This window comes from Tasmannia lanceolata, unplaced genomic scaffold (genome assembly GCF_043159265.1).
Source record: "Tasmannia lanceolata isolate RefF3 unplaced genomic scaffold, GAP_Taslan_0.1 ptg000020l, whole genome shotgun sequence".
NCBI classification, from domain to species: Eukaryota; Viridiplantae; Streptophyta; class Magnoliopsida; order Canellales; family Winteraceae; genus Tasmannia; species Tasmannia lanceolata.
Genome location: NW_027518697.1, coordinates 7,076,956 through 7,100,007, shown reverse-complemented (window position 1 = coordinate 7,100,007; position 23,052 = coordinate 7,076,956). Strand labels below are relative to the sequence as shown.

Genomic DNA, 23,052 nt, shown 5'->3' with positions numbered 1-23,052 from the left:
AAATTATATGGTGTGTGGCCGTATAAAACCGTATTTTCAAAAAGTATAGTACATCCCACACTATAAGATGAACCAAGCCGTCCATTTGATGGGCCACAATATAAATAGGTTGTCCCTCAAAAATCATTTCCCCGGGATGATCCTAACCCTCCGATTTATAGAGTTTGACTTTGGGGCGCTCAAGAAATGGACACTTTGGGTCATCCCATAGTGTGGGCCATACCATATATACTCTTTGAAAAATACGGATTTATACTGCCACACATCATATAATTTCTCCATTGTTTGATGCAAACCTCTCTCTCTCACTCATTTTTTTAATCTACTGTTTTAGGGTCGCTTCAAGCCTCATTAAAATAATCCCCATCAACATTCTCATGTTTATATTTTCAATATTTTATGCAAACCATTTAAACTGTTTGCCCCAACGTCAATATAACATTTTTAAATGATCCACTTTGATTCTCTCTCTCTGTCTCTCTCTCTGTCTCTCTCATCCTCTCTCTGTGTGTGGCCACTACTCGTCATATACTAATTTTATTAGTCTCTTTCGTAAAAACCTGATACGTCGATAATCTATATTTTCGAATATACGTGTCACTTCATCGACCATGATAAAAAAAAATTCTTTCCTTTTAGTTATACAAAATAATTTTGGGGGGGTAAGAATTAGTTATACGTAAGTTAAAATACGTAGAAATATGGAAAAAAATAACAAAGGAGTTAAGACATGGACACAAGTAAGAGGAAAGGAAGAAAAGTTTATACAGCTAAAGAAAACCCAGCTGCTGAAGTAATCTCCTACAGATTGATCCATTAACCAAAAATTAATAAGCTTTGCTTGTATGAGATGGAACATATTGAAGTGCTGATTCAAACAATTGAAAGACTTTCGTTGCTGCCATAATAAAAAAAAGGTAATACTATACATGAGGAGTACGAATGAGTGATGTCTCATATGCACCAATTCGTACGATGAAACCATTTTCGTTTTACCTTTTTGTGTGGTGGGGGAAGAAAGAAACTTCAGGGGCAAAGGGGTCATGGTTCTCATGCTAAAGATAATTACATTAGTTTATACATATGTTACTGAGTCAACGATAACTTTTTTAGAGAGAGTTGCATAGAGACCATCCTTAATGAAGGCATGGTATGATTAAAACCTGTTCCTCTTTAAAGGACTGCATTACTTCTTGTTGGTCTATTTCAAGGGGTGGTTTTGATTATACTTACTTCAAATGGCAGCCTTATATATAATTGTAAGGAAAGCACTTCCCAAACAAAATTCCTATGGAAAATAAAGTGGAAAGTAAAAATGACCACCGACGATTTGATCATTTTTACACTGATTTGGGCCTCGATTCCTTGTCTTTTATTGCAAAACGGATTTCTGTTTTGCTACCACTAATTGTGAAAAATCTAAGTATGTGACCCCTCTTTTGTAATCCAGCAATTAACTTATAAATTTTAACCTCATCTTTGCACCCAAAGTTTGAAATATCGGCACGTAATCTGTAGGGTTCCGAACGATATACACCTAGATATCAGTGCTCACAAATTATCGTAATTATATATAGGCCAATAGAGCCGATATATATGCAATACGAGAAAAAAAATGTCCAATATGAGGTTGATACATCATCCATATATATCATGCCACATGAATGCTTTGAACTTCATTTTTTTTAAATTTTTTACAATTTTCAAAGGGATTTTACTTGCTTTTAAGTAGTATAAGGACAACCAGTAATATACTATATTTAACTACAATAATTTTGTGATGTTTTCGTTTGAGAAAAAAATTTTATTTATTTATGAATTTGTTGTAAAATATCCAAATTATGCATGTCAATAACCAAATTTAAAGATATTTGGGTGTTATTTATGTGTTTTTATTGTTTTTCTATTTTATTTTATAATATTTCATCTTCTGATGATTGATTTTTATGTTTAATGCATTTTTTTATTATTCTATACATATATTAGGCTATATCTCTCAAATTATGTATGCTTTTGGGTTTTTTCGTAATTTTAATTTTAATTTGTGATTTTATTTAAAATATACTATATTTAATTGTTAAACAGCTAGATCTACATGTTAGGATCCACATATAAATCGATCTATGTGCCTATTTTTATGAAGGGATATCAGCACTGCAGTTTTATAATAACATGCGCGAAGTATGTTGTCGTTTAGTATTTAAAGAGCTTGAAAGAGCTTTTTGAGAAATGCAATATCCCTCTGACAGCCCTTTAAATACTAAACGAAAAGATGCTTTCGTGCATCTTATTAAGGCGGTGGAGTGTTGATATCTTTACAGTAAAAGGGAAATGATATCAACACTCCACCGCCTTAATAAGATGCACAAAAGCATCTTATCGTTTAGTATTTAAGGGTTGTCAGAGGGATAGTACATTTCTGAAAAGGTTCTTTCAAGCTCTTTAAATACTAAACGACAACATACTTCTCGCATGTTATTATAAAACTGCAGTGCTGATATCCCTTCATAAAAATAGGCACATAGATCGATTTAAATTTTTATCAAGTTTTAAAGAATGAATTATCATTTCTCATTTTTTATTATTTTTATTTTAGTAATTAAACTTATTTTATTTTAGATATTTTAGAAATTTGAACTAGATCTGTATGCGTAGGCTTATTCTTGTTTATTTTGCTATTTTCTTTAATATTTTTAATATGAGACCAATTATATATATATATTTCTGCAATTATGTTTTTTATTTTACTCATTTTTATTATTTATTTTATCACAATTTAATAATTTTTCTATTATTTTAGTATAAGTATAGTACAAATCTAATAAAACGCGTTAAACTTAGGCTGCTGATATTGGCACTACCATAATAATTGCACTAAACCCTAAACTAATCTGAACCCTAAACACTGAACATTCCACTGGTTGGTTGGTCAATTAGGATCATATGCTAAGTAGTGAGTCCCACTCCTGATTTAAATTGATCTATTTTAGACATCAACTCTCGCCGGGAAGGAAAAGACAAAATTTTGGTCCAAATATCGGCCGATAATATATATTTATTTTGAAAATTTCAGATTTCTAATGAAAATATCAAGTAATAAACCAAGAAATCGAGTGATATAACAAATACAGTGAGTGCTTTTAGGATGCCAGATGGGGGGTAGGGCCAGGACTACCACTCCCAACACACCCTACACGTGGGCCAGACGACCCTAGCATTCTCTAGGTGTCCTCAAATCATTTTCCCACAAAAAATCCAAGATTATATCCTGTATTTTCAGCAAAATATCACATTTATTCTGATTAATACGTATATTTAAAACCATGGTCCCACTGGACAAATGACCTGGACCGTGGTGATGCCAAGTGGATGGACCCACTTATAAGTTATAAGTGTCTCATATCGGTGCATCTAACGCTAACATTTCCCTATGCTTTTTTTACCCATAGAAAGACAAGGAACATGTGAGTAATTTTAAATTTAGTGGTGAGGGCTGAAAATGGAATCCTTTTTTGGCTTAGAAGATATCGCTTCTCTCCTTGCGGACCCTACGTGCCCTCTTCCTTCTATAACTGCAACAAGAATAAAGATAAAAAGCAGAAAATTTCACCTGCCTTGTGTCAATGATCTTACTGTAATAAAATGGCATTAGTTTAAGAACAAATAAATCTTCGTATTTGGCTTTTGTCAGCTGGTTTTCCACGTGATTTCCTCTACTCCTTATAGAAAAACATTTCTTCTTAGTGAAAGAAAAAAAAAATAAGAAAAGGGGAGCAAATCGCCATGACTGAAACATATCCCAATCATCACCCACATCGTTGACACCAAGAAATTGACAATGCAAAGAAACGGTTGAGTGAAGAAAAGAAATACCCAAATGGATTATTCATTCATTTCACCACTAAAAAGAAGAAGAAAAGAGAGAAAAATGGGCCCCTGATGAACTTTCTCTAGTGATCTATGGTTAATTAGAGATCTCGCATCGAGAATTTAAATGCAAGAAATGATGTGGGTTCTCTCCAAAATCATGAGTCCTTCCTCTAAATGGCCACATAATCATTCATCAGGCCACAAGGAAACATGACTTTTCCTTCATTTAGTAAACCATTTTCCTCATCATGCATAGATGACACCTTTCTTATAACTTATGGGTTTTTTTTTTTTTTTTGACCTCTATAATTTCAAAAAATGGTCCCCAAATCCTTGAAATTGAGCTCTTCTTCTAGAGTATTTATTTAATTTTAGGAATTTGCTAGCGTCCATCCATCGCAAAAGACATTTTGTGGATGGGCTGTTGCATGTGAGAGCAGCCACACGGGCTCACTTTTCAGCAGATTTTTTCTTCATTCTTGAGGTGGACGCTAGCAAATCCCTAATTTTTATTATATTCATCTTTCATCTAAATGGCCACATAATTATTCATCTGGCCACAAGAAAACATGACTTTTCCTTCATTTAGTAATCCTTTTTTTTCTCAACATTCATACATGAGAGCTTTCATATATCTTATGGTTTTTTTGTTTTTTTTTTTTCAACATCTAAAATTTCAAAAAATGGTGGTCCCCAAATCCTTGCAATCGGACCCTTCTAGAGTATTTATTTAATTTTTATTATATTCATTCATTGATGCACCCTTCGTATGGTTATCTATGCTGTCTTTTGAAGCTTCATGTTTTTTCTCAATTAAATATACTATAATGTGATGAGCTTTAAATTGAATAGCCAAAGAAAAGGCTTGGAAGAATACTACTGAAACACTCATGAGAGTGGTCCTCCAGGAGTAAGCAAGAAGTTAAATCCAACACCTCTCACCCCATATATACCCTAATTTCTATATTTAGAATATAAGGAGAATATAAAACCCAAGAAATGCATCGCTTCTACTGTTAAAGGTGGGTTTTCGAGATGGGCCATCACTGCTGCAGCAAGCAGAAAGTTAAGAGAGGTCTGTGGTCTCCTGAAGAAGATGAGAAGCTAGTAAAATACATCACCACCCATGGCCATAGCTGTTGGAGTTCTGTTCCAAAGCATGCAGGTTTCTCTAGGGTTTCTATCGTTTCTAGGGTTTCTTCTTCTTTTTTTATTTTTTGTCTATTGATGGGTTTTGATTTGTGATTACAGGGCTGCAGAGGTGTGGAAAGAGTTGCAGACTGAGATGGATTAATTACTTGAGGCCTGATCTCAAGAGGGGTTCTTTTTCAGCACAAGAGGAGAGAACAATCATTGATGTGCATAGGATTCTGGGTAACAGGTGCCTTTGAAAGAAAAAAAAAAACCCTAGAAACCATCATGCAAACGCCAACTTGGGTCTTTCTACATTTTTCATCTAAAGTTCTTTGCCTTTTTTAGATCATCATTTGATGCTGGGTTTGTTTTTTGTTTGCAGATGGGCTCAGATAGCAAAGCATCTGCCAGGGAGAACTGACAACGAGGTTAAGAACTTTTGGAATTCATGCATAAAGAAGAAACTGATTGCTCAAGGGTTGGATCCAAAGACGCACAATCTCATCCCTTCTCACACTAAAAACAATGGATGCAATCTTCCTCGAGTACTCCAACATCAGACTTGTACCCCTTTCACCATGAATTCCCATATGAGAGTTGGAGAAACTATGAACCCACCTTTCATCAATCTGCCTCCTCCTCCTCCCCCACCTCCATTGCATGACCCCATTCAGATCCCTACTGGTTTCCAATATGAAGATCCAAGAACTACAGACCCTAACTCCGCTCTCTTATGGAGTGTCAAAGATCAAATCCCACATGCAACAATGGATCTTGCTCATACATCTTCCTTAGAGAATCCACCCATCTCTTCATTCAACCCACTTGGGTTTGGTTTTCTAGATGACAATTGCTTATGGCCTAGTAGTGTTGAACCCTTAGAAGCCCAACAAAACCCACAACAAGATCATCAGAATCAGAATCTACAACAGCAAGAACAACAACAACCCAAGATGTATGAAATGGATTTTGATGGGAGAAATGAAGAGAAGGGACCAGACATGGGAAACGCATACAACCGTCCAAATTTCGACCTTGAGTTCATGGATTCTACATTGTTGCCTTGTGGAATCTTCAACAATTCAAGTTCAATGGAGCAATTGCCATGGGATTGCTAAGTCAGGCGTATATGATTCCATTTAACATTAATGGCTAGGCATATACATAGTTTATCATGGTAGGACTGTTTGTTTTATTTGTCTTACCTCCAATAGGTTTACTGATTTGGATGTTACTAGTTCAATCTTGCCTTCTCTCCCCTTTGCAATCTTTTCATGGCTTCTTCTCAAGGCATGCGTGATTAAGAAATTGAAGATAGCATAAAGATGTTTTTTCTTTTCCTTTGTTTGGAGATTTTGTTTTATTTTCCTTTATTTTTCCATTTTTCTTTTTTAATGCTAATATGGGTCTTGGCATGTTTAAGAACTCAAGGTTGTACAATTACAAATGAAATCTGTGGTTATGTGATGGAGGTGTCCATATGCTTAGTCTTTGGGCTTTTGATGAGAATTATAGTTCGGGACGGGCTTGGGTCTGACTTATGCCTTGGTTGTTAGGTCATTAGTACAGAGTGATCCGAAGGAGTTAAGGAGTATTGATATATCGTTTTCCCATGGTTCCTTGTTTTTAGCATACATGTGAGCTGACCTTGATTGATCTAAGTAGACCCACCTTGAGTGGTTCAATGCCAAAATATTGACGGAAAGTGTGACTTGTGGATAGGACTACACGGTAAAGACCAGTGAATTTACCACAGAGTGGGCCACCATGGAAGGGGCGACCTGTGAAACGGGCTACATGGAAAAAAGGCCAAGGTGTAAGCCGTCATAGAAGGCTGCTTAATTAGGTATGAAACTAGGTGGGACCTTGCCTGGTATGGGACAAGTTTAAAGGGCCTGGCCTAATGTGTTCCATCGCTTTTGGCGTGTTGGTTAGGTACCTAACAATCTAGAGTAGAGCCCACTACGGGAATGATTCATATATGATTCATATAAATCAAGACGAGCCCCATGCACAAAATAACATAGGAAGCAAGGGAATATGACAAATAAAAGTAGTACTATAGTATCATTCCTCTCTCTCTCTCTCTCTCTCTCTCTCTCTCTCTCTCTCTCTCTCTCTCTCTCTCAAGAAAAATTGCATGCACTAGCACATTGAGTTCTCCAAGTTCTCTCATTTTATATTATAATCCAAAAATAATCTTCACCTAGATAAGGACTAAAAATCATAAATAATGCTTATCTCAGTTGTCATCCTTGTACAATTACAGGCATGACTTTATTTGAAAAAAAAAAAAAAAACAAGTCAAAGAACAAGATGCGCACCAGAAGAGACCTCAATGATTCACAAAATTGCAATTGGTTCTGATCTCACCCTCATTCTTTCCTGTGAGGACTTTAGTGTTTCCTAGCTTCACCATTGACACTGCAAACTGCTGATAAAAGAGCATAGGCTGAGTGGCCAATGCACTAACAAGAGGTGTAGTCCTTGGATCAGAGTCAAGCAATTGATCAGTAGAAAACAATCCCATCTTCTTCTGTAGATTTGTATAGTATATTGAATCAAAGATCCTCGGTGTAGTGGCATCTAGTTCAGCATATTCAGATGCCCATCTGCATTTCCTCCTCAAGAAGTTGAGATATTTTGGATCAATGGTGGGATCCGGCTTGCCGGTTCCATTGAAATTATAGATCCTATAGTGTATTGCACCACAGGTACTTCTTCCAATGGTGTGGGACCCTGAAAATCATGGTGTAGTGAATAAACAGTAGAGAAATGTATTAAAATATAAGCATGAAAGGTTCATTTTGATTCCACCCAGAAGAACAGTATAAGGGTCTCTTTGGAGGCCACAAAATATTGAAATTTGTTATGAGGTTTGTGAGCGTGAAGAGTATTTTTCAAAAAGTACAATTGCCAACTCCATAGGATGATCCAACCCGTTCATTTGTTGGGCCACAACGAAAATTGGTTTTATGCCCGTAAATCATCTCCATAGGATGATCCTAACCCTAGTATCTATAGAAGTTTCTATAATGTGCAGTCCCTCTACAGTTCGGAGGGTTATGATCATTCTGTCGAGATGATTTATGGGGTACAGCTTATTTCATCCTGTGGAGATGATTTATGAGGTACAGCTTATTTACATAGTGGCCTAACAAAGGAATGGTTTTTATCGTCCTATGAAGTGCATCCTTTTTTCTTTTTTTTTGATGCCATAGGGTATCCCCACCCCACTTCGTGGGGCGGGACTAGTCCCTAGGGATGCACGCAGGCACTCGGTAGACCACACGCATCAGTTGAACAAGGGGGGATTAGAGAAATGTATTAAAATATAAGACTATTAAATCTACAAGATGTGCAATTAGGTGTGACATGTTAGGAATTCCAAACATCCCATATGTTGTCCTCCTGTATTCATTCTTCTTTTATTAATAAAATTGAAGGTTTCAGCTCGGGTCCTTAGATAAATTCAGGGTTAAAAAAATTATTTCAATTTAATTTATTTGCAAATGGGACATTAAGGGCTATTTGGAAGTCATTTCATATATCATATATTTCTGAAACTATTAGTACCATTATTTGCAGATAATCATATTTAAGTTCAAAACGATCTGCATACAAGATTAAATGCAAATAATTTTTTAGGTATGGGAAGAAGCTCTGAATGTTTTAATGGGTTTGAATGGTTGTTACCTGAGAGTATAACCAAATCAAGTGGATTCAGACCCATAGATTGGAATAATTCGATGAGCGAAGTAATGTTTTCGTGGCCTGTCGGAGCAACGTCGGCTTCTTTTGCAATGGATACTAAACCATCTCTCCTCCCAAATAGGACCTCCCAGAAAGGACCTCCAACCTGTTCATGGCAGTTTGGATTCAAGTAATAAATTTCACATAAAATACAATCCAATGTGTAAGTGCAGACAGACTAGTTTAAATAATTAGTTATAAATAAGAGGGTAAGCTCAATGAACTCAGTAGGTTAGTTAAGAAAGGTCCCTAAAGGGATTGTTCTTTCAGTAAGCAATGTATTTCAAAATAAAGGGTTTAGCAGGAATATGAGCTTAATTGCACAGCCCAATCGTTATAAAATGAAATCACAACAAATTCTACTAAAAGTGAACAGTCAACACAGTGAGCTTGAATGGAATCCGCAAAATGACTTATGTTGTAACATATCGGTCTTAACAGAACCCGAGCAAGATGATAAAATCAATACATGCAAACATACGTACAATCAGTAAAATGTAGTGTAAAAGGTGCTAAATTAGTATAAACAATCCCAGATTAGTATGAGTAAATCAGAATGAAATCAGCACGCATGAATCATAAGCAATACAAGGGATTAATATTACAAGCAAATCACAAATAAGAGCATAAAAAAATCAAAGGTTCAAGCCTTCCCTGTCTATAGAGACGACCGTCGAACTGTGCGTGTGTTGGAGGCTAGTAAGAGATGAGATTTGGGTGGGTCGTTGTGACCTTGTTTGAAAGTTATGAAGATGGCGACCCGCCTGCAGCACTTCGTAGGATAGCAAAAATGAAGAGAAAAAAAGGGAAAGGTGGAGAAATACTTGAAAGAGTGAGAAAGCTTGTTACTTGTGGTATTCTTGTGTGAGAATGTTGTTTAAGGTGAGGATCCTTGAGAAGTTTTTATAGAGGAAAAATGGGAGGAAAAAACCTGTTGGAGAGGATCAATCAAGAGGATTTTAGGGTTTTTGAAAATCGTATTTGGGTGGTTTTTGGAAAGAAAAACGTTTGTAAACTAAGAAAGAAGAGAAATTGGTTGGGATTTTTTTTGTGGGAGATCTAAGGGCAAGATTTAAGATTTTGAATTTAGATCAAAAGTGAACGCCTATGCGTTGCTCCTCTTGGTTGCCCCATATGAAGACATGGGGTAGCCAAGAAGATAAGTGCGAAGGAGAAAAGTGTTGTAGAACATAAAGGAGGAGAAATAAGAAAGTAGGAAAAAATAAAACTTGGAGCAGCAGCGTACATGGACATCTGTATAGCCTTCATCTTGATATGGAAAGCGAGATATGTGAGAGTAGCTACAAAGCTAACTCCAGTTATCCAACTCGCCGTAAATGCAATAGATGCAATTTTAGAACAAATGCAGATGAAAACAAAATTACTAAGGTGAAGAAAATGAATCTTGTAATGTGGTAGCAGAGTGAGGAGCATGGCGCTCTCGTGTATAGTGGGTTGCCCTAGTTGATATGTGATAAAATGAAGTATGTGATACAAAATGCAAGATTTTATAGAACATGATAATCGAGGCAACAAGACAGTTAAGGTCGTGCCTAACCGTAACCGAAGGCAACGTGATAGTGCATAATTACAGTAGAATGCAAGCAATGTAAATAGTCTAGTTTGTAAGTAAGAAAAATATAACAAGCAAAGTAGATAGAATGTGCCCCAGATATAGATAACGTGAATAGTAAATGACATAAAATATACTGCTATGAATGTAATGAATGAGCATGGGATGGCTCATGTGATATGGCATGTGTATATAGTGAGTGAAAGGGGAATTGTGGAAACAAAAATAGATAGGAAATATGAGATGGTGGAAATGAAAAACGAGACCAATAAGACGGAGGTAAAATATATGGAAGGGGGTAGCCCGTGGAAGTGTAGTTGTAGCCAAATCGTATTGGTATCCATTGATTTGTGTGAGTATGTTGAGAGGTAGCTTTAAGAGATAAAGAGTTGATCCCGGGAGAAAGATTCATTTTGAAGTTTGCGTGAAGGTGGATGGAAGACGTTTTCGTGAGTGTTTCGAGTGAGTAGATAACATGTGTGATTGATGTGCTTTCTGATTTTGTCTTAGTTTATGATCGTGTTTAATAGTAGTTTGTAGAATATATGGTGAGTGGGTAGATTTGGGAACATGAATATGTATTTGTGGTTTCAACACAACTTGGATGTTGTTAATTGCAGGGGTAAAAGGAGAATTTAAAGAAAATGTGTAATATGTTTTAAATTAGATGGTGTGATAATATGTGAAACGAAGGTATTTGAGAGCATGTTATTGAAAGTTAACCTATGGGATGAGGAGGATTGGAGTAGATGAAGGAGGGAAATTTTATTAGTTTGTGTGTGAGTAGCTTGCATGGTTTGTGTGAGAGAAGGGTGAGAAGTAAAGGAGGGTTGTGACTGTGAATAATGAAATGAGGGTTAATGTGTATCTAAGTGGTAGATTCTTAATGTGTTAACTGAGGTTGATTGTGTGTCTAATTCTGATTGTGTCTATTGATCTATTGATAAGGAGTTCTTGTTGATTATGTCTATTTAAATGCATTTCAGTTTCTGACTGGGTGTTCGGGTGTTTTATGAAATTGGCAATATTCAAAATCAAATAGTTTGATTGGTTGTTGTGCACTTTCTTTATGTGTGTGAGTTGGTTTATAGCAAAAGTGTTGATTGGTGTTATGTACGGAGTTTAATTGAGAGCCTATGTGAGAACGTGTAGTTGATTGGAGAAGTGATCGAAATGGGAAAGTTTCAGTAGCCTCAAAGGCGCGTTGTATTGCAATATGGGAAAGTTTCATTAGCCTCAAAGGCGTGTTGTATGTAATACAGTGTTGGCTTACTTTGTTAAATGAGGTGAGACATAAATTTGATAATTGAAATCTCATTTATGGTGCAAGGGCACGAAGAAATGTAGAGACGAGGAAAGGCTCAGGGTGGTGTCCTGGTAGTTGACTAGCTAAGGTCCTCTATCGGTTGTAAAACTGCGTAAAGGTTTCGTCGAGTTCTGTTTAATGTTGGAAAGGTCATCTAAGGTTATTTCTGTGTCTAAGTTATAGGAAAAGTGCTCGATAAAAGCATGCGATAATTGAAGGAAGTACCGATTCTCCAGGAAGTTATGAGAACCATGTAAATGCTAGGCCGGTGAGGCTCGAAGGGAAAAGTTGCATTAGGAGGGCATAGTTTTGGATGTAATTAACACATTTAATAATGAATGATTTTATCTGTGCACGGGGGTTCCCAGTTCCATTATAAAGTGTGAATTGGGTAATGACAAAGTTTGGTGGGAGTGAGCAAAGGTCTTATAGAGAGATTGAGTGGTTGTCTTGGCTATCTAGTTGTTCCACAATAATATTTTGAATGGTTTGTTTTAGGTTATCATGTGAAGGTTGCATAGGGGGATCTATGTTTGGTTTTGTAATAAGGTTTAGAGAGGGAGAAGAGATTGGTGGTATATGGTTGAGTTTGATATGATTGCGGGTAGTAACGACTATTATTGTTAAGTTGAATACAAAGTTCAATATTGTTGGCTGCAAGGGCTGCGAGTTTGTGGTTTAAGGCTGCGATAGCCTCTAGGTGTGTTCTACAGTTGTTTGTGGAGATTCATTGATACTGACCATGGGTGTGTGTTGTGTTGTAGTGTTAAGAGGGTGGGTATCAGTAGCGATTTCAGGCAAACCAAAGTGTCCAGACATGGTATCAGTAGCGATTTCAGGCAAACCAAAGTGTCCAGACATGGTATTATTAATGCTTTTATAAGTGGGTCTATGTTAATGGATTAAATATCTTAGGTTCTTAGTGTATGGATATGAATAAATAGGCGAATGTGGGATATCTCGGACGTGCCAAATGAAAACTAGTAAAAGTTTGCAAGTTTGAATTTTGAAATCAATAACAGGCCGGAGGTAAGCTCGAAATTTAAATTTGAATCAAGTGGCCAGCTACTAGTCTAATGGGTCAATTGGTTCCAAGATGCAGATCGACTCTTTAGTAAGGTCTCAAATCTGGATAATTACTTAGGAAATTAAATAAATATTCTGCATTCAAACACTAAGTCAATCAATAATTTCATATAAATCTGTAAAATAGTTCTAAACGAAATCAAATTAAATTGTATTGTAAGCTGTGAAACTTAGAAAGCTAAATAGTGTAAATTATTACAAATTAAAGGCTTATATCAATTAATTGGCATGAATCTAGAATCAAAATAATAAATGATCAAGTATCCAAGTTAATGGGCTTATGCAATTTGGATGTAAGTAATAAATTTTAGATAAAATACTATCCAGTGTGGAAGTGTAGACACAGTAGTTTCAATTATTTATAAATAAGAGGTTAAGCTCAATCAACTCAGTAGGTTAGTTAAGAAAGGTCCCTATAGGGACTGTTCTTTCAGTAAGCAGTGTATTTCAAAATAAGGGGTTAGCATGAATAAGAGTTTAATTGCACAGCCAAATCCTTATAAAATGAAATCAAAACGAATTCTACCAAAAGTGAACAATCACACATTGAGCTTGAATGGAATTCACAATAGTATTTCAAAATAAGGGGTTAGCATGACTATGAGTTTAATTGCACAGCCAAATGCTTATAAAATGAAATCAAAACAAATTCTACCAAAAGTGAACAATCACACGCTTGAATGGAATTCATAAAATGACTTATGCAGTAACAGATCAGTCTTAACAATACTCAAGCAAGATGATAAAATCAATACATGCAGATATACATACAATCTTTAAAATATATTGTAAGAGGTAGGGCTGCAACAGGGTCGGGATGGGTCGGGTTTTTCAAAACCCTAGCCCAACCCTGGATCCCATTATCTCGGCTCTGACCCTCAGTCAGGGCCAAAAAACGTCAACCCATTGCCCGCCCTACAAGGCTCAGCGCGGCCCTAGCCCGCTCTGATTGGGCAGGGCTGGCCCTGATTGACCCTAGTGCAAATACCAGTTAAGAGTGCCAAAAATATAGCAACCACATATCATATAGAACAAAATGATCAATAAACAGAGAAAGGGGACAAATAAGACAATATGAATTCAACAACATGACGGGCAGCAGAGACAATTAATAATAATAATCTAAAGAAACATCAATCCAAGATAATAGAAAACATTAGCAAAAAAAACATGCACAGATGATTCGATTCTATAATAGAAAACTTAGGGTCGGGTCGAGCCGAGCCGAGTCAGGGTGACCCGAGTCATTAACCAAGAACCCGACCCGACCCTGAGTCAGGGCCTAAAAAATGAACCCTGACCTGTCTCAGGGTTGGAAAATCCAACCCAGACCCTGTTCAGGCTCAGGGCGGGTCAGGACAGGTCAAGGCTGACAGGGCCAAACTTGCATCCCTCGTAAGAGGTGTTAAATTAGTATAAACAATCACAGATTAGTATGAGTAAATCAAAATGAAATCACCACACATGAATGTGTGTGTGTTGGAGGTGAGTAAGAAAGGAGATTTGGGTGGTTCATTGCGACCCTGTTTGAAAACTATGAAGATGGCGACCTGGCTGCAGCCCCGATTGTTGCAAATAAAAGAAATGAAGACAAAAAAGGGGAAAGTGGAGAAATACTTGAAAGAGTGAGAGAAAGTTGTTACTTGTGGTATTCACGTGCGAGAATGTTGTTTAAGGTGAGGATCCTTGAGGGATTTTTATTGAGAGAAAATGGGCAAAAGAAAATCCGTTGGAGACGATCAATCAAGAGGATTTTAGGGTTTTTGAAAATCGGATTTGGGTAGTTTTTGGAAAGAAATATCGTTTGTAAACTAAGAAAGAATTGAGATTGGTTGGGATTTTTTGTGGGAATGAGAGATCTAGGGGCAAGATTTAAGTTTTTTAATTTATTCGGTCATTTAGGGCAGGATTTGAGGGAGAAGAATGGGATTTGGGAGCCCCTTTTGGAAAAAAATGAGCAAAGAATGGGGAGATTTCCGCTTTAGGGCATGATGGCATGCCCTAGTAAATTTGAAGAACTTTGGAGGTGTTATCATACTTAAAAGGTGATGGATAGGGCTGTAAATAAATGTAGAAATGAGGGTATTTGTTTTGTTGAGGATTTTTGAAAATCGGATTTGGGTAGTTTTGGGAAAGAAAAATCGTTTGTAAACTAAGAAAGAAGAGAGATTGGTTGGGATTTTTTTCGTGGGAATGAGAAATATAGGGGCCAAATTTAAGATTTTGAATTTATTCAGTCATTTAGGGAAGGATTTTAGGGAGAAGAATGGGATTTGGGAGACACTTTTGGAAAAAAAAATGAGTAAAGACTGGGGAGATTTCCGTTTTAAGGCATGATGGCATGCCCTAGTAAATTTGAAAAAGGGAAATGATTTCAACACAACCATGTTTTGATACAAGACGCTCATGTTTCTTGTCTTTTAGTATTTAAAGAGCTGTAAAAGGGTTTTTACGGTTCCCAAGAAGCACTTACGTGACAATTATATGCTAAAAGACATACATGAGCGCATGTATCAAAACATAGTTGTGATGAAATCATTTCCCTTAATTTTGCTTCGTTTGGTTGCTAGTAAAAAACAAAAAGGGAAGTGACATCAGCATTACCTTGAAAGTCTCCCATGTAATTTTCTAGGGAATGGTACTCTCTCTCTCTCTCTCTCTCTCTCTCTCTCTCTCTCTCTCTCTCTCTCTCTCCACTCATAATGACACCCTTGTTTAATAAATGCTTGTCCTCTCCCTTGTCTCCTCCTTTTTTCCACAAAAATGCAATGGAATTTTTTTTCACTTGCAACCAAACGGACCTCTGCTTATTGTGCTATACCCAAATATTTCTGGGTTGAGCCCTTCTCTACATCAATTTGGGAAATGATAAATGCCCTCCTTTTCATCACTTGGGACACCCAGCTGCATTGTACGTTGCCATCAGATCATTTCATTCCTTGAAATGTGAAGGACATCAGCCCCTTTGCAGTCATACATACACTCTAGCTGGGTGTCTCAAGTAATGAAAAGGGGCGCATTTATCATTTCTCATCAATTTTCTTGATTAATCGTTTGCCCTCACCCGCTCTCAAATTGGGTTGTCCCTAGACTACATTGTTCTGTTTCACAAAAAGCCAATTTATTCGGTTTTATGAGTATTTGGCACTAGGTGTGTTCCTTATTTATGAAATCACAGTGCCCAACAAATTTGAAATTATGTTGAGGCGTGAACAAGGTGGATTGAATAAGTGGGAGCTCGGGATTATCGATCTACACCATCCATCCTACGGGCCCAACTTAGTTGATAAAAAGCCAGAAATTGTTCTCATTGTTCAATCCCATCTGACCAACCAGCAACTTGTGAAAAGAGAATTGAAAAATAATAAGAATCTATGCATCTTAGCATGTCATCGATCGAACCGTTAGGATCATCTGATCGATATTTTTTCGCATGACGACCCTTCCACGGTGGAGCAATGGACAGTCCAGATCACTTATCGAGTACAAGTGGTTCATGCTATGATAAGACGTGGAAGGATTTTGGTCATGGTAGCAAGAAGGGAAGAGAAAATGAAAATAGTCCCAAAAAAGGACCAACCTTAATGGTGGCATCTCTAGCAGCAGTGGTGAGAATATCTGCACAGGAGACCGTATTTGGGCACTCCTTCTCAACTTCTGCTTTGATGTCGTCTATCACTTGAAAACCTCTCAATGTCTTGCTCACATTGGCATTCCTTTCGCTTCCAGTATGGTTTAATAGAATTGAAGCATCGCAGCCCTGCATTCAAACGCAAGAACATTAGTATCATGGAGATGAAACAACCAAAATCAGAGAGTTTTGAAGCAAAGGGAGGGGTGTGTGTATCAAATAAAATGGGTTCGTTGTCACTTGGGTATGTATTTTTTAACATGCCTACGTTACACGGTTTTTTTTTTTTTTTTTTTTTTACATGCGAACTACTATTTGCATCGGACACGTTTTGGATTCCAATATTTTAGGATTCACTGCCAGACATTTAGTTCTCTTTTATCTTTTTTGTTTTTGAAATCTAATAGAGAATTTTATAATTATGGTAAGTTTTAGCGAAATGGTATCAGCACTACTATATTTTGATGATTGCACTCCTCACTTTATTAAAAGTACGGTATGGCCCGCACCGTAGGATGATCCAAACCGTCCATTAGATGGGCCACACCATAAATAGGTTGTGCCCCAAAAATCACTTCCATAGGTTGATCCTAAGCGTCCGATCTATAAAGAGTTAGGATCATTGAGTCAATGTACAGATTGGAGGGTTAGGATCAAACTATGGAAATAATTTTTGAGGCACAACCTATTAAGGGTGTGGCCAATCTAATGGATGGTTTGGATCATCCTATGGTGCGGACCATACCATACTTTTAATAAAGTGAGGAGTGCGATCATCAAAATACAGTAGTGCTGATAACATTCACCAAGTTTTATCCATTCTAATAGTAAATTTTTTAACTATGAATAAAAAGAGAAAACGGTTTCTACACACAAGTGTAGATAAGTTATCTACACACCAGCTTAAAATACAGTGGAGGGCATATTGTTTGGGTGATCCAAACCATTCATTTGATTGGCCCTCACATAGATAGGGTGTTTACAAAAAATCAGCTCCATAGAATCATCCTAACCCTACAATTTGTGGAGGTAAAATGGACGTGTATAAACCTTCACTAATCTGTCCGTATTTTGCCTCCACGGTTCGAAGGGTTAGGATGATCCTATGAAGCGGATTTTTTGGGCAAACCCTATCTATGTGAGGGCCCATCAAATGAATGGTTTGGATCACCCAAACAATGTAGGTCCCCACTGTATTTTAAGCTAGTGTAGATAACTTATCTACACTTGTGTGTGGAAACCGCTCTCTCAAATAAAAATTATAATCATTTAAGCTATTAAAATTTTCAATATATATTACTAGTTGTAACTTATAAATACATTACTTTGTAAAAAAAAAAGGTAGGGAATTGATTAAAATGTTTTGACAAATCTACGATTTTTTCTAGGGAAATGTTATCAGCACTACTGTATTTTGATAAGGGTACTCCTCACTTTATTAAAAGTACGGGATGGTCCGCACCATAAGATGATTCAAACCGACCATTAGATGGGGCACAGCCTAAATAGGTTGTGCCCCAAAAATCATTTCCATAGGTTGATCTTAACCCTCCGATCTGAACGTTAGAGGGTTAGGATTTAGACTACGGCCCATCTAATGGACGGTTTGGATCATCCTATGGTGTGGTCCATACCGTACTTTTAATAAAGTGAGGAGTGTCCTCATGCGAATACAGTAGTGCAGATAACATTTCCCCTTTTCTATTAGAAGTTTGCCACATATGACATTTGTCGTTTCGAATTCTGACACATGTATACGTACTAATGTGCCATATTGGATGCATTCGTCCTCTCTTTTTTCTTTTTTTTTTCTCTGAGACTACATGATCCAGCGAAGTGGTTGTGTTGGACACGAACTTTTGTAATACAATGAGCGTGTGCCGCTAAGGCATGGTAGGTCCCGCCAATGATTGATCTGAACCGTTCACTTGATAGGCATTGCATTGGATCTCGTGTGGCTTAAAAAATGACATTGTGGCACAATGCACCTCAACTAGTCATGTGTTATGTGTTCATTGGATAAGTGACGGAAGGTGTCTAGTGTGTCACCCTAACTTGCAACGGTGGGACCAGTTGAATCAGTGATAATCCGACCATTGGATGAGAAATTTACTTACCCGAACAACACAGTCATGGAAGTGCAGTCTAATCAAGCTGGCTGCAAGGGTGTAATCCTTGTTTATCCAAGCATCCACTTTCTTGTTAACGATAGCCTCGAGATTTGGGCAACGCTCTGCGTAGTAACTAAAAGACAAGTAATCTTCTGCCGGGAAGATCTTCGGCGAATGACTTAGAGCCCTAAGAGGGAAGAGAAGAAGAAGAATAGGAAGAAAGGCCAGAAAAGAACTCATTTTGAAAGCTCAAAAGAAGAAGAAGAAGAATAGATGTTGTAGTAATGGGCTCGTATGTTGTAAGTGTCTATTTTATATGTACTTTAAAGACTTCGAAACGTAGAGAAAGAATAGAAGAACGTGGGAAGCACCCCTAAACGGCAAAAGACATGCTAACATGTTCTATTCAATTTTCTAAGGAGTTTTATTGTATGATATATGAAGAGGAAGCACGTCTAACCCACTCTTTTGTAGGCCTAGTTCTGTTTATTTTAGCATGATGTTCTAGACTTCTAGGATTGCCCACTCGACCCATTGAAAGATATTGGCATGATCAGGACCGTTGATCGTTTAGAATGTCACGTAGACATGTAGCAGTGGAAAATCACTAGGACTATATTAATCAGGGGCATTGGCAAACGAGTGAAAAGAATTCCGTGGAATATTTGTTTACCCGTGTAAGAGAGGGGCACAGACGGAGAGATTTGAAAAAGGGATGATTGAGGAGAGCATGGGATGGGAATAAAAATCGGAGAATAATGATTATTGGACACAAAGATTAGTTTTAATTCTGAGTCCAATAATCGGTTTGGGGCCCACAATCGGTTGTCACACTCTGAAACGAACTGGGCCTCAATCTTTTCTATCATTGAGGATGGAATCCTAAGAAACAATACACTTTGCAGAAGTATTAGATAAATAAGCTTTTAGGAGAGTTAAATACATCAGGAGAGAGATATCTCCCTGGCATATCTCAATCCTAGGCTCAATGCTTTAGATTACCTAATCCAATTTGTGGCTGCTAAGATCTGTTAGTATTTTAATATGAAAACTGACTTTTTGCCTTTCTAAAAGATTCATCAACAACAAGATCTTCCTCTTTCAAAGGGAGGCCCAAATATTTCATAGGAAGGAAAGAAGGGTCTACACCCAATATACACTTTTGTTAGACTTTTACTGGTTTTGATCCTGCACAAGAATTGGCATTATTTACCATGCACAAGAATTGGTATTATTTATCATGCACAAGAAGACTTGGATAATCACTATGGACGCAAAATATGGATCCAGCTTCAGAGGCATGGAACCATCGGATGGATAACGGTCCGTCCACAAATCAAAGGGTTAGGGTGATCCTATGGAGCTGTTTTTTTGGGCACACCCTATCTATGTCGGGGTCCATCAAATGAATGCTTTGGATCATCTAAACAATGTGGGCCCACTGTGTTTTTCGTAGTGTTTGGATTTGGGTATGAGGTTTGGAGGGGAGTATGGGGCCTTCATTAGCATTGATAGTGTTTCAAAAGAGGGGGTCTACCTTATACAAATTGAAACCTCACTACCTCGGGGGTGTAGTTGGTGACTTTTAAAAGTCAAGATTATAGTTGAATGTGTTAGAAATTTGAGGGGGTGTAACTGTAATTTTCCCTAGATTCTATCTAGATATCTGTGTGGAACTTGAACTCTAAATGAGAATTTCCCTATGCTCTTTAGTATGGCTTTACCTAAAGAGAGTAGGGCAGCAGACAGCATACATTAAACCATATGGGAAGTGGATTGGAACATGGGTTTTCATAGAAACTTCTTTGATAGGAAAATAAACAGTGTTGCCTCCTTGGCCTATATTAAAAGAATTTGGAAACGGTGTCATGTTGACTCCATCATGGTTAGATCATTTTTCAAAATTCTAGTCATCCAAGTCTCCCCCTTCGCCTGCTAGGTTTGTTTGGAGTATCCATGCCCCGCTGCATATAGTTGTGTTCTGTTGAACTGCTTGCCTCAACAAAATTCTCATCATCGACTTGTGGCTTCATCGTCAATCAATTTGCTTTATGTCAATTATTGTCCTTTATGTCCTTCCGTTGTGGAGTATATCTCGTTCATTGTAGCTACACTTGTGAGCTCTAGTACTCTATATTTGATCTCTTCGTTGTCTCTTGGGTTCTCCCTGGTCACATTGCCAGCCTTGCACAGTCGTGGGTTTTTGCCCCCTTGGTCTCACCGTGGTAACATATTACGGAGTCTTTTCTTTGTTGCCATTCTCTAGCTGGGCTGGAAGGAAAGAAACAACAGAGTCACGAGGAGTAACAATAGGTTCCATTGTTTCAAGGATGGGAGTACTCTTGCGGGAATTACTGATGGGATTTTCAGGTTGCCTTTGTCTTGAAAAACTCATTCGAGTAAGCTTTGACAATTCTTCCAGGCAAAGCCGCATCCAATTTTTCGCAGTGTCAATGCTAGAAATCTGTGAACAATTCCATCAAATTAAACCTAGTTTTTAACTTATCTTTTATCACATTCAGTTAGTCCATTACATGTATCTGTATTACTTGGATACATGTACATGTATCCGATATGATGAGAAATCAAGTACAGGGATCCCTAAACCCTAAGGTCCTAAGATAAGAGGACAAGGATCTGATATGCTTTTGTTGATATGAGCAAGGATAATTGAAACCTAAGATATGGGATATCTTTCCACTACAAAATTTACAACTTTTTCATCATAGATTCCGATGTTAAAGTTCAGCCTATCGAGTTATAACAGAAAATGACAAGAACTAATAGCAGCAGACATGCAATGTTGAATAAATTTATAAGGATGTTAGGTTTGTTCCTAGCAGACACTCATTGAGATCCTATCCGAAAGTCTTTCACAGACAAGGTGAAGAGGAGTCCCCATGACCTCATGCTTTTATATCAACATTGTTCGTAGCGGACTTTGGTCAAATGAACATTTTAGGAAGTTTAGCTATCTTATTTGAATTTAGGACGCCTTTAAGATGTTTTAGTTCAATCAAACTCCTAAAATTAAATTAACTTCTCACAGACAGACCCTTCTTGAATATCACCTAAACCACAACTTCTCACAGACAGACGACCCTCCTTCATCACAGACAGACCCTTACTTTTTGGACTCAAATGGTTTCATTCGCATAATTTGGGGCCTCTGATTGTTGAAGGTGATTCATTTAATGCCCATTGCATGGGCTTCTAATCGAACCAGAGGCCCTTGGCGGCTTCACAATATACTTGATGAGATCCGGTACTTGGTTCTCTTTCTTCATCCCCAAATTGTGCATAGGAGAAGATCTGCTAACTCTATGGCAGATGGCTTACTGAGAAATGATGATCTTCAATCTGTTACTGTTAATGTTGAGAATCCGTCGAGGTTTCTGTAGGTGTGTGTTTATCTCATTCCTGTGTACTGCTGGCCTATTATTGAGGCCTGATTGTACGAGTTGGGGACATCTTGTTCCCTCTTTTGCTATGGAATGAAAGTGTTAATTTTCAAAAAAACAAAATCACAACAGAAAATGAAAATGGAAAGGTATCCTGAAATTGATTGCAGATGGGTATAGGTAAGCCCTCTGCTATCGTCAGCATGTATTGCTAATGTTAATGAAAACCCATGTTTCACCTTCAATATTTTTTCTCTTGCTCTTGGGCCTAATGGGCTTCAAACTTTGCATTAAGATCCATACAATTTATTCTCTTGCTGAATTAAAGTAATTTCTTTGCTTGATTTCATCCTAGCATGCCTCTGTTTTCATTATTTGGTGTCAGAGCATGTTCTGATCCTTGAAGATCAGGATTTTTGGATTTCCTTGGTTACCAGAACAGGAATACAAATTGTTAGGTTATTTTTAGGCAGAGAAACACAAGGAGATGAAGAGATTTAGGACCTTCTATACCAAATCAAGATGATCACCCTTGACTTTTAGTTTATGGTGATGTGTGTTAGAAGGGTCATGTGATTTATTGGAATACTATGATGCCAATATTCTGAAAATGGCCGAAACCACTTTACTGGTGTGCTCTACATGATGAGTCAGTAGAATTGGGAATGGTTACATAATTTCCAATCCATGGCTCTCAAAAGAAATGTATATATTTAGAAAGAGGCAAATTGCATGGAGGATCAAGGGAGACATATTCGAATTAAGGTGGAGAACCCAGATTTCAATAGGCAACCCAAGAGGCCCTTAATTGGTTGAGTACAAGGAGATGGTGAACAATAAGGTGAAGTTGGTGATGCTCATGCTGAATTGATGCACATCAGCTTTGATGGAAACAACTTTAAGTCATGCATGTTTGCATGGGGAAGGATAAAAGATTATTTATATTAGTAGAAACTCCAAGTTAAATTCCTTATCATAACGTTATATGCAAATTGTGTTTCAAAAATACAAAAATACAAAAATATGTATCATAGAGATAGGAGTACATCGAAGACTTTTATCTATTCTCTATCAAGGTGATTATTTGGAACTGAAGACTAATTAGTTGCACACTACATCAATAGCATTTAATTGCATATTCAAGGTTAGGTTTCAGAGCAACACGTATTGACTGTGTCCAATGCATA

At 37.3% G+C, this 23,052-nt stretch overlaps 2 protein-coding genes across 2 annotated transcripts; one reads left to right on the top strand and one right to left on the bottom strand.

Annotated features, from left to right (window-relative positions):
* Positions 1 to 4,784: 4,784 nt before the first annotated feature.
* On the top strand, positions 4,785 to 6,355 carry LOC143854575 (uncharacterized). The gene is made up of 3 exons (XM_077364608.1): positions 4,785 to 5,035; positions 5,122 to 5,251; positions 5,387 to 6,355. The coding sequence occupies exons 1-3, from the start codon at positions 4,906 to 4,908 to the stop codon at positions 6,120 to 6,122; spliced, it is 996 nt and encodes a 331-aa protein (XP_077220723.1). The 5' UTR covers positions 4,785 to 4,905; the 3' UTR covers positions 6,123 to 6,355.
* Positions 6,356 to 7,328: 973 nt separating this feature from the next.
* LOC143854882 (Peroxidase superfamily protein) lies at positions 7,329 to 18,704 on the bottom strand. Its single transcript, XM_077365001.1, has 4 exons — positions 18,471 to 18,704; positions 16,303 to 16,482; positions 8,701 to 8,863; positions 7,329 to 7,743 (listed from the first exon to the last, which is right to left on the bottom strand). Exons 1-4 carry the CDS (start codon positions 18,702 to 18,704, stop codon positions 7,340 to 7,342), a joined length of 981 nt encoding a protein of 326 aa, XP_077221116.1. The 3' UTR covers positions 7,329 to 7,339.
* Positions 18,705 to 23,052: the final 4,348 nt, after the last annotated feature.

What these genes read in the sequence shown, in the direction of transcription:
- LOC143854882 (XM_077365001.1), bottom strand. Translation starts at nt 18,704, where the DNA reads ATGAGTTCTTTTCTGGCCTTTCTTCCTATTCTTCTTCTTCTCTTCCCT. An exon ending in TCCATGACTGTGTTGTTCGG is followed by an intron (nt 16,483 to 18,470) that starts GTAAGTAAATTT and finishes GTTTGAATGCAG; the next exon opens with GGCTGCGATGCTTCAATTCT. An exon ending in TGATTTGGTTATACTCTCAG is followed by an intron (nt 7,744 to 8,700) that starts GTAACAACCATT and finishes CATGATTTTCAG; the next exon opens with GGTCCCACACCATTGGAAGA.
- LOC143854575 (XM_077364608.1), top strand. Translation starts at nt 4,906, where the DNA reads ATGGGCCATCACTGCTGCAGCAAGCAGAAAGTTAAGAGAGGTCTGTGG. An exon ending in TTCTGTTCCAAAGCATGCAG is followed by an intron (nt 5,036 to 5,121) that starts GTTTCTCTAGGG and finishes TTGTGATTACAG; the next exon opens with GGCTGCAGAGGTGTGGAAAG. An exon ending in CATAGGATTCTGGGTAACAG is followed by an intron (nt 5,252 to 5,386) that starts GTGCCTTTGAAA and finishes TTTTGTTTGCAG; the next exon opens with ATGGGCTCAGATAGCAAAGC.